Here is a 13,890-nt window from a genome sequence, read left to right on the forward strand (position 1 = left end):
TCTAGTGACAGGGTCAGGGGCCTTAGATTTATCCTTATCTGAAGATCTATGCTTGTCCTTCTGGACCTGGGGTACAGATGTTTTCTCTGATGACTATCTGCTGTTTGTCCCCTTTTCCATGAGTGGAGGAATGTATCCCTGAATGTTTGGCCTTCTCAGAATCTTTCGACACCTGGCACCGAGATTCGGTGTGTTGGGAAGGCTCTGAAGCTTTCAAGGGTGAGCATTGAAACTCGGAGGCAGACATGGAAAGAACTGCCGTAGCCGACTTTAAGCATGCTGCTTGGGGATAGAGGTCGGTTTCATCATCTGACCATACCTCTGTAACTATGGGGAGAGAGGCACCCTTGGCAATCATGGACGGTTAGCGTGTGTCGTGAGGCGATCTCAACCTGGAACTCCCATGGGACACCGTTTCTGTGGACCGCTCTCTTTGTGCCTCTTTCTTCCGATCGCTCGACACGCGTATCGAGTCTCGGCTGCGCTTAGTGTGCTTAGGTGCAGTAGTGTGTGTAGCGCTCATGTCGCCGGGTGTGGTTCCCATAACTGCCCCGCCAGACAATCCTCCGAGGCCGGGGACTCGCGCTTGGGTGTCTATCGACGCCACTGTGCCCTCGTCGTCCGATACGGCGGCGTTGCTGCCATCACTGAAGGAACCCACTGCCTCCATGGCCTGGAGCTGCCTGGCGTAGTGGGCCCGATGTTTAGTGGAGCGGTCCTTTAGTGTTTTAGTCTTAAAGAGCTTACACGCTCTGCACTTAGCTTCATGGTGATCCCTAGGCAGACAGAGATTACAAGTGTTATGCTTATCCACCCAAGGGAACTTGCGGTTGCACTTGGGGCAGAATTTAAATGAAGTATTCTCCATATGTTATACTATGGCAGCGGGCGAGTGTATGTAGGAAATAAACGAGTGTGAGTATGTCCACCCCCCACTCTCCCTACTTGCAGGGCCGAGGCCAGAGGCCTTCCGAGGCCCAAAGTCCGTCGTGCAGTCTCGACGGCTGTTCGTTCTTCGGACCGGCGTCGATCTTTGGAATCTCAACGTGGATTTAAAGAACGGGGAATATTAGATGAATTAGGCCAAAAAGGCTGAAAGCCAGGGAACTCTGCAACTATGCTTCGACAAGTATGCCGGAAAAAAACAATCTGAGGGTCCTACACGCGCGAGGGATCATGGGTACAGTGGACGTCACACTAGGGATAGTATTACTGGCACGTAATAGACAATAATAGTCGACGCCCATTTTCGAGTTTCAAAAAACAAACTATAATACTCCGCAGCTTCCAATAGATGTCGGCCTATGCACAGCATGTGATCTAAGCAGATTCCACAAGCCTCAGAAATATATACATCATCATCCATGATCCATACACAGCTCTATGTATATCTTCCATGCTGCCCACACAGCACTGCACACACAGCTCTATGTATATTTTTCATGCTCCATACACAGGTCTATGTATGTCTTCAATGCTCTGTACACAGCTCTATGTATAGCTTCCATGCGCCATACATCACGTAGATGTTCCATCCTCCATTCACAGTTCTACGTATATCTTCCATACTCCATGAACAGCTCTACGTACAGCTTCCATGCTCCATACACAGCTCTATGTATAGCTTGCATGCTCGAAACACCGCTCCATGTATATCTTCCATGCTCCACACACAGCTCTGCGTATATCGTCCATTCTCCACATGCAGCGCTACGTATATCTTCCATGCTGCACACACAGCTCTATGTATATTTTCCATGCTCCATACACAGCTCTATGTATATCTTCAATGCTCTGTACATAGCTCTATGTATAGCGTACATGATCCACACACCACTACATGTAGATCTTCCATGCTCCATACACAGTTCTATGTATATCTTCCATACTTCATACACAGTTCTATGAATAGCTTCCATGCTCCATACACAGCTCTATGTATAGCTTCCATGCTCCACACACCGCTCTGCGTATATCGTCCATGCTCCACACACAGCTCTACGTATATCTTCCATGCTGCACACACAGCTCTATGTATATTTTCCATGCTCCATACACAGCTCTATGTATAGCTTCCATACTCCACACACCACTCCATGTAAATCTTCCATGCTCCATACACAGTTCTATGTATATCTTCCATACTCCATACACAGCTCTATGTATATCTTCTATACTCCATACACAGATATATGTAAATCTTTCATGCTGCATGTGCAGCTCTATTTATAACATCCATGCTCCAAACATAGCTCTATGTATATCTCCCATGTTCCATACACAGCTCTATGTATAGCTTTCATGGTCCATACACAGCTCTATGTATATCTTCCATGCACCATACACAGCTCTAAATCGTTCATGATGCATATGTATCTCTATGTATAACATCCATGCTCTGTACACTGTTCTGTGTATAGCTTCTGTTCTCCATATGCAGCTCTATGCATATCTTCCATGCAAAATAAACGGCTCTATGTTTATATTCAATGCTTCAAACACATCTCTTATGTGCTTTATGTGTATTGTACATGCTCCATACACAGTTCTACGTATATGTGCTATGCTCCATACACAGCTTTATGTATACCTTCCATGCTCCACACACTACTCCATGTATATCTTCCATGCTCCACACACAGCTCTGCGTATTTCATCCATGCTCCACACACAGCTCTATCTATATCTTCCATGCTGCACACACATCTCTATGTATATTTTCCATGCTCCATACACAGCTCTATGTATATCTTCAATGGTCTGTACACAGCTCTATGTATAGCTTCCATGCTCCACACACCACTCCATGTAAATCTTCCATGCTCCATACACAGTTCAATGTATATCTGCAATACACCATACACAGCTGTATGTAAATCTTTCATGCTGCATTGTGCAGCTCTATTTATAACATCCATGCTCCATACACAGCTCCATGTATATCTGCTATGCTCCATACACAGCTCTATGTATAGCTTCCATGCTCCACACACCGCTCCAAGTATATCGTCCATGGTCCACACACCACTCCATGTATATCTTCCATGCTCCATACACAGCTCTATGTATATCTTCCATGCTGCACACAGAGCTCTATGTATATTTTCCATGCTCCATACACAGCTCTATGTATATATTCCATGCGCCGTACACAGCTCTATGTATAGCTTCCATGCTCCGTACACAGCTCTATGTATATCTTCCATGCTCAACACACCGCTTCATGTACATCTTCCATGCTCCACACACTGCTTCATGTATATCTTCCTGCTCCATACACAGCTCTACGTATTTCGTCCATGCTCCATACACAGCTCTATGTATAGCTTCCATGCTCCACACACCACTCCATGCATATCTTCCATGCTGCATAAACAGCTTTATGTAGACATTCCTTGCTTCATACACAGCTTTATGTATAGCTTCCATGCTCCACACACCACTCCATGCATATCTTCCATGCTGCATACACAGCTTCATGTATATCTTCCATACTCCATACACAGCTCTATGTACATTGTCCATGCTGCATACACAGGTCCATGTATATCTTCCATGCTCCATACACAGCTCTATGTATATCTTCCATAATGCACACACAGCTTTTTGTATAACGTCCATGTTCTGTACACTGTTCTGTGTATAGCTTCTTTTCTCCATATGCAGCTCTATGTATACCTACCATGCTCTGTGCACAGCTCTATGTATTTCTTCAATGCTCCATACAATGTTCTATGCATAGCTTTTGTCCCCCACACACAGCTCTATGTATATCTACAATATTCTGTACACTGCTTATCGAGATTCTCAACTGGCACTGTGGAGGTACCCACCATCTCTACTACTGTGCACAGTGGTGATACCAACCCTCCACAGTCCAGTGCACTGCTCATCTAGATTCCACACTGGCACCACTGGTGATACCCACCCTCCACAGTCCGTTGCACTGCTCATCTAGATTCCACACTGGCACCACTTGTGACACCCACCCTCTACAGTTCAGTGCACTGCTCATCTAGATTCCACACTGGCACCATTGGTGACACCCACCCTCCAGAGGCCAGTGCACTGCTCATCTAGATTCCAGATTGGCACCAGTGGTGATACCCACCCTCCACAGTCCATTGCACTGCTCATCCAGATTCCAGACTGGCACCAGTGGTGATACCCACCCTCCACAGTCCAGTGCACTGCTCATCTAGATTCCACACTGGCACCAGTGGTGAAACCCACCCTCCACAGTTCAATGCACTGCTCATCTAGATTCCACACTGGCACCAGTGGTGACACCTATCCTCCACAGTCCAGTGCACTGCTCATCTAGATTCCACACTGGCACCACTTGTGACACCCACCCTCCACAGTTCAGTGCACTGCTCATCTAGATTCCACACTGGCACCATTGGTGACACCCACCCTCCAGAGTCCAGTGCACTGCTCATCTAGATTCCAGATTGGCACCAGTGGTGATACCCACCCTCCACAGTCCATTGCACTGCTCATCTAGATTCCAGATTGGCACCAGTGGTGATACCCACCCTCCACAGTCCATTGCACTGCTCATCCAGATTCCAGACTGGCACCATTGGTGACACCCACCCTCCACAGTCCAGTGCACTGCTCATCTAGATTCCACACCGGCACCATTGTTGACACCCACCCCACCCTCCACAGTCCAGTGCACTGCTCATCTAGATTCCACACTGGCACCACTTGTGACACCCACAGTCCACAGTTCAGTGCACTGCTCATCTAGATTCCACACTGGCACCAGTGGTGATACCCACCCTCCACAGTCCAGTGCTTTGCTCATCTAGATTCCACACTGGCACCAGTGGTGATACCCACCCTCCACAGTCCAGTGCACTGCTCATCTAGATTCCACACTGGCACCACTTGTGACACCCACCCTCCACAGTTCAGTGCACTGCTCATCTAGATTCCACACTGGCACCATTGGTGACACCCACCCCGCCCTCCACAGTCCAGTGCACTGCTCATCTAGATTCCACACTGGCACCAGTGGTGATACCCACCCTCCACAGTCCAGTGCTTTGCTCATCTAGATTACACACTGGCACCAGTGGTGATACCCACCCTCCAGAGTCCAGTGCACTGCTCGTCTAGATTCCACACTTACACCAGTGGTGACACCCACCCTCCAGGGTCCAGTGCACTGTTCATCCAGATTCCACACTGGCACCAGTGGTGATACCCACCCTCCACAGTCCAGTGCTTTCCTCATCTAGATTCCACACTGGCACCAGTGGTGATACCCACCCTTCACAGTCCATTGCACTGCTCATCCAGATTCCAGACTGGCACCAGTGGTGATACCCACCCTCCACAGTCCAGTGCACTGCTCATCTAGATTCCACACTGGCACCAGTGGTGAAACCCACCCTCCACAGTTCAATGCACTGCTCATCTAGATTCCACACTGGCACCAGTGGTGACACCTATCCTCCACAGTCCAGTGCACTGCTCATCTAGATTCCACACTGGCACCACTTGTGACACCCACCCTCCACAGTTCAGTGCACTGCTCATCTAGATTCCACACTGGCACCATTGGTGACACCCACCCTCCAGAGTCCAGTGCACTGCTCATCTAGATTCCAGATTGGCACCAGTGGTGATACCCACCCTCCACAGTCCATTGCACTGCTCATCTAGATTCCAGATTGGCACCAGTGGTGATACCCACCCTCCACAGTCCATTGCACTGCTCATCCAGATTCCAGACTGGCACCAGTGGTGATACCCACCCTCCACAGTCCAGTGCACTGCTCATCTAGATTCCACACTGGCACCAGTGGTGAAACCCACCCTCCACAGTTCAATGCACTGCTCATCTAGATTCCACACTGGCACCAGTGGTGACACCTATCCTCCACAGTCCAGTGCACTGCTCATCTAGATTCCACACTGGCACCATTGGTGACACCCACCCCACCCTCCACAGTCCAGTGCACTGCTCATCTAGATTCCACACTGGCACCACTTGTGACACCCACCCTCCACAGTTCAGTGCACTGCTCATCTAGATTCCACACTGGCACCAGTGGTGATACCCACCCTCCACAGTCCAGTGCTTTGCTCATCTAGATTCCACACTGGCACCAGTGGTGATACCCACCCTCCAGAGTCCAGTGCACTGCTCATCTAGATTCCACACTGGCACCACTTGTGACACCCACCCTCCACAGTTCAGTGCACTGCTCATCTAGATTCCACACTGGCACCATTGGTGACACCCACCCCGCCCTCCACAGTCCAGTGCACTGCTCATCTAGATTCCACACTGGCACCAGTGGTGATACCCACCCTCCACAGTCCAGTGCTTTGCTCATCTAGATTCCACACTGGCACCAGTGGTGATACCCACCCTCCAGAGTCCAGTGCACTGCTCGTCTAGATTCCACACTTACACCAGTGGTGACACCCACCCTCCAGGGTCCAGTGCACTGTTCATCCAGATTCCACACTGGCACCAGTGGTGATACCCACCCTCCACAGTCCAGTGCTTTCCTCATCTAGATTCCACACTGGCACCAGTGGTGATACCCACCCTCCACAGTCCATTGCACTGCTCATCCAGATTCCAGACTGGCACCAGTGGTGATACCCACCCTCCACAGTCCAGTGCACTGCTCATCTAGATTCCACACTGGCACCAGTGGTGAAACCCACCCTCCACAGTTCAATGCACTGCTCATCTAGATTCCACACTGGCACCAGTGGTGACACCTATCCTCCACAGTCCAGTGCACTGCTCATCTAGATTCCACACTGGCACCACTTGTGACACCCACCCTCCACAGTTCAGTGCACTGCTCATCTAGATTCCACACTGGCACCATTGGTGACACCCACCCTCCAGAGTCCAGTGCACTGCTCATCTAGATTCCAGATTGGCACCAGTGGTGATACCCACCCTCCACAGTCCACTGCACTGCTCATCTAGATTCCAGATTGGCACCAGTGGTGATACCCACCCTCCACAGTCCATTGCACTGCTCATCCAGATTCCAGACTGGCACCAGTGGTGATACCCACCCTCCACAGTCCAGTGCACTGCTCATCTAGATTCCACACTGGCACCAGTGGTGAAACCCACCCTCCACAGTTCAATGCACTGCTCATCTAGATTCCACACTGGCACCAGTGGCGACACCTATCCTCCACAGTCCAGTGCACTGCTCATCTAGATTCCACACTGGCACCATTGGTGACACCCACCCCACCCTCCACAGTCCAGTGCACTGCTCATCTAGATTCCACACTGGCACCACTTGTGACACCCACCCTCCACAGTTCAGTGCACTGCTCATCTAGATTCCACAGTGGCACCAGTGGTGATACCCACCCTCCACAGTCCAGTGCTTTGCTCATCTAGATTCCACACTGGCACCAGTGGTGATACCCACCCTCCAGAGTCCAGTGCACTGCTCATCTAGATTCCATACTGGCACCACTTGTGACACCCACCCTCCACAGTTCAGTGCACTGCTCATCTAGATTCCACACTGGCACCATTGGTGACACCCACCCCGCCCTCCACAGTCCAGTGCACTGCTCATCTAGATTCCACACTGGCACCAGTGGTGATACCCACCCTCCACAGTCCAGTGCTCTGCTCATCTAGATTCCACACTGGCACCAGTGGTGATACCCACCCTCCAGAGTCCAGTGCACTGCTCGTCTAGATTCCACACTTACACCAGTGGTGAAACCCACCCTCCAGGGTCCAGTGCACTGTTCATCCAGATTCCACACTGGCACCAGTGGTGATACCCACCCTCCACAGTCCAGTGCTTTCCTCATCTAGATTCCACACTGGCACCAGTGGTGACACCCACCCTCCAGAGTCCAGTGCACTGCTCATCTAGATTACAGACTGGCACCAGTGGTGATACCCACCCTCTACAGTCAAGTGCATTGCTCATCTAGATTCAACACTGGCACCACTGGGGATACCAACCCTCCACAGACCAGTGCACTGCTCATCTAGATTCCAGACTGGCACCACTGGGGATACCCACCCTCCACAGACCAGTGCACTGCTCATCTAGATTTCACACTGGCACCAGTGGTGATACCCACCCTCCACAGTCCAGTGCACTGCTCATCCAGATTCCACACTGACACCACTGGTGACACCTATACACCACAGTCCAGTGCACTGCTCATCTAGATTCCACACTGGCACCAGTGGTGATCCCCTCCCCCCACAGTCCAGTGCACTGCTCAACTAGATTCCACACTGGCACCAGTGGTGATGTACACCCTCCTCAGTCCAGTGCACTTCTCATCTAGATTCCACACTGGCACCACTGGTGATACCCACCATCCACAGACCAGTGCACTGCTCATCTAGATTCCACACTGGCACCACTGGTGACACCCACCCTCCACAGTTGAGTGCACTGCTCATCTAGATTCCACACTAGCACAAGTGGTGATACCCACCATCCACAGACCAGTGCACTGCTCATCTAGATTCCACACTGGCACCACTGGTGACACCCACCCTCCACAGTTCAGTGCACTGCTCATCTAGATCCCACACTAGCACAAGTGGTGATACCCACCATCCACAGACCAGTGCACTGCTCATCTAGATTCCACAATGGCACCAGGTGTGACACCCACCCTCCAGAGTCCAGTGCACTGCTCATCTAGATTCCACACTGGCACCACTGGTGATACCCACCATCCACAGACCAGTGCACTGCTCATCTAGATTCCACACTGGCACCACTGGTGACACCCACCCTCCACAGTTCAGTAAACTGCTCATCTAGATCCCACACTAGCACAAGTGGTGATACCCACCATCCACAGACCAGTGCACTGCTCATCTAGATTCCACAATGGCACCAGGTGTGACACCCACCCTCCAGAGTCCAGTGCACTTCTCATCTAGATTCCACACTGGCATCACTGGTGATACCCACCATCCACAGACCAGTGCACTGCTCATCTAGATCCCACACTAGCACAAGTGGTGACACCCACCCTCCACAGACCAGTGCACTGCTCATCTAGATTCCACACTGGCACCAGTGGTGATACCCACCCTCCACAGCACAGACCAGTGCACTGCTCATCTAGATTCCACACTGGCACCAGTGGTGATACCCACCCTCCACAGACCAGTGCACTGCTCATCTAGATTCCACACTGGCACCAGTGGTGATACCCACCCTCCACAGTCGAGTGCACTGCTCATCTAGATTCCACACTGGCACCAGTGGTGATACCCACCCTCCACAGTCCAGTGCACTGCTCATCTAGATTCCACACTGGCACCAGTGGTGATACACACCCTCCACAGTCCAGTGCACTGCTCATCTAGATTCTACACTGGCACCAGTGGTGATACCCACCCTCCTCAGTCCAGTGCACTGCTCATCTAGATTCCACAATGGCACCAGGTGTGACACCCACCCTCCAGAGTCCAGTGCACTGCTCATCTAGATTCCACACTGGAACCACTGGTGATACCCACCATCCACAGACCAGTGCACTGCTCATCTAGATTCCACACTGGCACCACTGGTGACACCCACCCTCCACAGTTCAGTGCACTGCTCATCTAGATTCCACACTGGCACCACTGGTGATACCCACCATCCACAGACCAGTGCAATGCTCATCTAGATTCCACACTGGCATCACTGGTGACACCCATCCTCCACAGTTCAGTGCACTGCTCATCTAGATCCCACACTAGCACAAGTGGTGACACCCACCCTCCACAGACCAGTGCACTGCTCATCTAGATTCCACACTGGCACCAGTGGTGATACCCACCCTCCACAGCCCAGTGCACTGCTCATCTAGATTGCACACTGGCACCAGTGGTGATACCCACCCTCCACTGTCCAGTGCACTGCTCATCTAGATTCCACACTGGCACCACTGGTGACACCCACCCTCCACAGTTCAGTGCACTGCTCATCTAGATTTCACACTAGCACAAGCTGTGATACCCACCATCCACAGACCAGTGCACTGCTCATCTAGATTCCACACTGGCACCAGGTGTGACACCCACCCTCCAGAGTCCAGTGCACTTCTCATCTAGATTCCACACTGGCATCACTGGTGATACCCACCATCCACAGACCAGTGCACTGCTCATCTAGATTCCACACTGGCACCAGTGGTGATACCCACCCTCCACAGTCCAGTGCACTGTTCATCTAGATTCCACACTGGCACCAGTGGTGATACACACCTTCCACAGTTCAGCACACTGCTCATCTAGATTCCACACTGGCACCAGTGGTGATACACACCCTCCACAGTCCAGTGCACTGCTCATCTAGATTCCACACTGGCACCAGTGGTGATACCCACCCTCCACAGTCCAGTGCACTGCTCATCTAGATTCGACACTGGCACCACTGGTGAAACCCACCCACCACAGTCCAGTGCACTGCTCATCTAGATTCCAGACTGGCATCAGTGGTGATACCCACCCTCCACAGTCCAGTGCACTGCTCATCCAGATTCCACACTGGCACCACTGGTGACACCTACCCTCCACAGTCCAGTGCACTGCTCATCTAGATTCCACACTGGCACCACTGGTGATACCCACCCTACAGAGTCCAGTGCACTGCTCATCTAGATTCGACACTGGCACCACTGGTGATACCCATCCACCACAGTCCAGTGCACTGCTCATCTAGATTCCAGACTGGCACCAGTGGTGATACCCACCCTCCACAGTCCAGTGCACTGCTCATCTAGATTCCACACTGGCACCACTGGTGATACCCACCCTCCAGAGTCCAGTGCACTGCTCATCTAGATTCCAGATTGGCACCAGTGGTGATACCCACCCTCCACAGTCCATTGCACTGCTCATCCAGATTCCACACTGGCACCACATGTGACACCCACCCTCCACAGTCCAGTGCACTACTCATCTAGATTCCACACTGGCACCACTGGTGATACCCACCCTCCACAGTCCAGTGCACTGCTCATCTAGATTCAAGACTGGCACCAGTGGTGATACCCACCCTCCACAGTCCAGTGCACTGCTCATCTAGATCCGACACTGGCACCAGTGGTGATGCCCACCCTCCACATGCCAGATCAGCCTCAATGGGGTAGATGAGAGGGCCGGCAGGGGCCCCCCCATCTGAAAGGAACTCTGATCTGCACTGTGCTAGCTGTGAAAACAGGGACTTTGCAGAAGAAACAGTGCAGAGGGCCATGTTACGGATCTTGGGAGACAGCTGGGCACCTCATAGTCTCTACAAATCAGCTGTCCCTATCTGAAGCCAAGTGGTGAGGGACCGGGACCTACAGCGACTTTCACACCGTTGTACCTCTTCTTAAGTCTGTAAGCTTCTAGACACAAGGGTCTGCAGTGTGCCTTGTTAGCTATATCTGCACCTCCATTTCACATCCTGGAGTAGTATGCATTTTCTCTGTACAACACAGAGCACTGCACAGTGCACAGAACTCGGATATCTTTATTCACCTTGTGTGCACATGCAGAACTATACATACACCACATGTTTACATCACTGAGCTCTTTGTTCACTCCATGTGTACCTAATTTTTGTGCACCGCTGTGTCTTTCACAAAGCTCGATGTCTGCCTTCAGTTTACCACACGTGTGTGACAGAGGTCTCTCTGCAATTCTCTCGTGGGCCTCACAGATATGTTGGCATGCCTCATAGACATGTGTGTGTTTTTTGTGTGTCTTTTGTTCAGCTCACAGAGCTCTGCGTACCTTACAGATATCTCCTGTGTGCATTGTGTGGTCAGTGTATCCAACAGAACCCTGTACATGTCTCATTTGGAGCTCTTTAGAGGGAGTCCATTTTGTTTCTGAATGCACTCCAGCACATTGCCTTACCTGAGAATCCTTTGTTGGCTACAGGAGGAGGATGTCGTGACGCTCTCTCCAACAGTGGATTAAGGCACTCTGTGCCAGGGGGCACCACCTCTGGGTTACACTCTCCGGAGCAGAAGAGACGGACAGATTTTGCAATCATTGGATGTACATCATTCATGGCTGAAAAGAGGGGAGAGCACATGCATTAGAATTCATGCCTGCTCATCACTCAGCTCTCCCCACCTTCCTCCACAGCTTCCTTATTGTGTCACCATATCACACAGAGATCGGTGGCATGCAGCAACTAACTTAAACTAATCCACAAATAAACAAAGCTCAGGGTCCAGCATACATGATGCCAGCAATGGCGTCTGCCACTTGCAGGTCTCCAGGTGATCTAGATTGTGACTCCCATTATCCCTCACCACAGACTATCCCTACTAGGGCTGATGGCAGTTTTGATCCAAAGGTGGCAGACCTCTGCATACACTCTTTGCATTCTCTCGTGCCAGGATTACAGGCCACAGGGCTAAGTGGGGCAGTGTTCTGCATAGCTCTCATCGTGCCCTGCATTAAACATCCAAGTTTTGTTTTGAACTGTGATCCCTTGCAAAACTTCAAGAGAACTTGACAGCTGATAACACTGTCTTTCAGGCCAGTCAGTCTTGAAATCCTCCCCTTTGCCTGCATCTCAGGGACTCAGGTGAGATATCATCTTCGCTGAAGGACCTCAGCAGCATCACCTCCACAGGCTCCAATTCCCCATCGGTAGAAGGATCTCCACGGCATGAAAAACCACAACCAAAGCCACAGCTTCAAGATGAAACCACCTTAAAGGGGTCCACAGAGGACAATGAGATCAGAGGTCCAGAGCTACCCTTTATCTTGAACAGGGTTTCCACCAACACCCTGTAACAAAGCCAGGCAGTTCATCCCCTTTCCCCTAGGGGGAGCCACCCACTTTGGGACTGTGAATGTGAGCCTGCTAGGTTTAACACCCCCTCGGTGACAGGGCAAGCACCCACTGTGCAACTCCCCCACCCCCTTCAGGACAGGCAATCCCCAGAGGGCGGGATTTAAGTAATCCTCCCGTGTCTCCAGAATCCCATAAGTTTGTTGGCCTCATGGGGATTGATGAATGTAATGCATTTTCAAGGCATGTTTCCAAGGGTAGTGTGATTTCTGACCCTCTGCAGTCACCATACTCGAGACCACTCAGAGAAGCAGTCATAAGCCCCCCCCCTTCACTACAGAAGAAAAGAAGAGCCTATCCACGTTGTTAGTAGAAGATAGAGAGGCCCACAGAGCCACACGGGAGAGCCTCCCTGGGAGGCATCACTCAACATGGGGAGAACGCACCAGATGTGGAGCTAGGAACTGCAGAAGTCTTGGCCAAAAAGTCGCAGTAAGGAAGAGGCATATCTGGCACAGGTTGCTCAACGTGGGAGCTGCAATCGTCAGACTTAAAGGAGTCGCAGAACTGCCACTGAGAACCTATTAGAGGCTAGCGGGAAGCGAGCATCCACTCCAAGAAGTCAAAGGAGGACGACTGGACAAAACGCTGCAGCGTCACTGACAAACCCGACCAGAGGAGCCCACCCCCTGAAGGCAAAAGGTTGCTCGGGGCAGTCAACAGATGGGTGATATGGTCGAAAAAGATCCCAAAGCGGGGTGAGCAGCAGACCAGAGAGGGGGTGAGAGAGGAACAAACCCAAGACACAGTGAAAGCGAAACAACCCTGAGACGGGGCGAAAGCCAAATGACCCCCAAGGCGGGGTGTGTACAAGACGACGGGTGGAGAGGACATTGTGGGAATCTGTCAAATATAAATCTCAGAGATGACTGAGAACTGGATTTACCAAGACCGAGGTAATCTGAGACCAGTAACTCATACCAAGTATACAACAAAGCTAAAGGCCTGGAAAGGAAGAGGGAAGAAAGGACACTGAATTAAAGAGAACTCTTCATCCTATACATGAGCGGTGAAAGAGACAATTGTGTTGACCGAACAACAGGGCCAAGTA

At 51.1% G+C, this 13,890-nt stretch overlaps 1 protein-coding gene across 1 annotated transcript in view; it reads right to left on the reverse strand.

The window, feature by feature from the left end:
* SLC27A4 (solute carrier family 27 member 4) overlaps positions 1-13,890 on the reverse strand; it is a 297,326-nt gene that overhangs the window by 123,009 nt on the left and 160,427 nt on the right. The window contains exon 4 of the mRNA XM_069609143.1: positions 11,888-12,046. Coding sequence (XP_069465244.1) covers positions 11,888-12,046 — 159 coding nt within the window. The remainder of the gene's footprint in view (positions 1-11,887; positions 12,047-13,890) is intronic.

Source organism: Ambystoma mexicanum, chromosome 8, assembly GCF_040938575.1.
Source record: "Ambystoma mexicanum isolate Mex_15411 chromosome 8, UKY_AmexF1_1, whole genome shotgun sequence".
NCBI lineage: Eukaryota > Metazoa > Chordata > Amphibia > Caudata > Ambystomatidae > Ambystoma > Ambystoma mexicanum.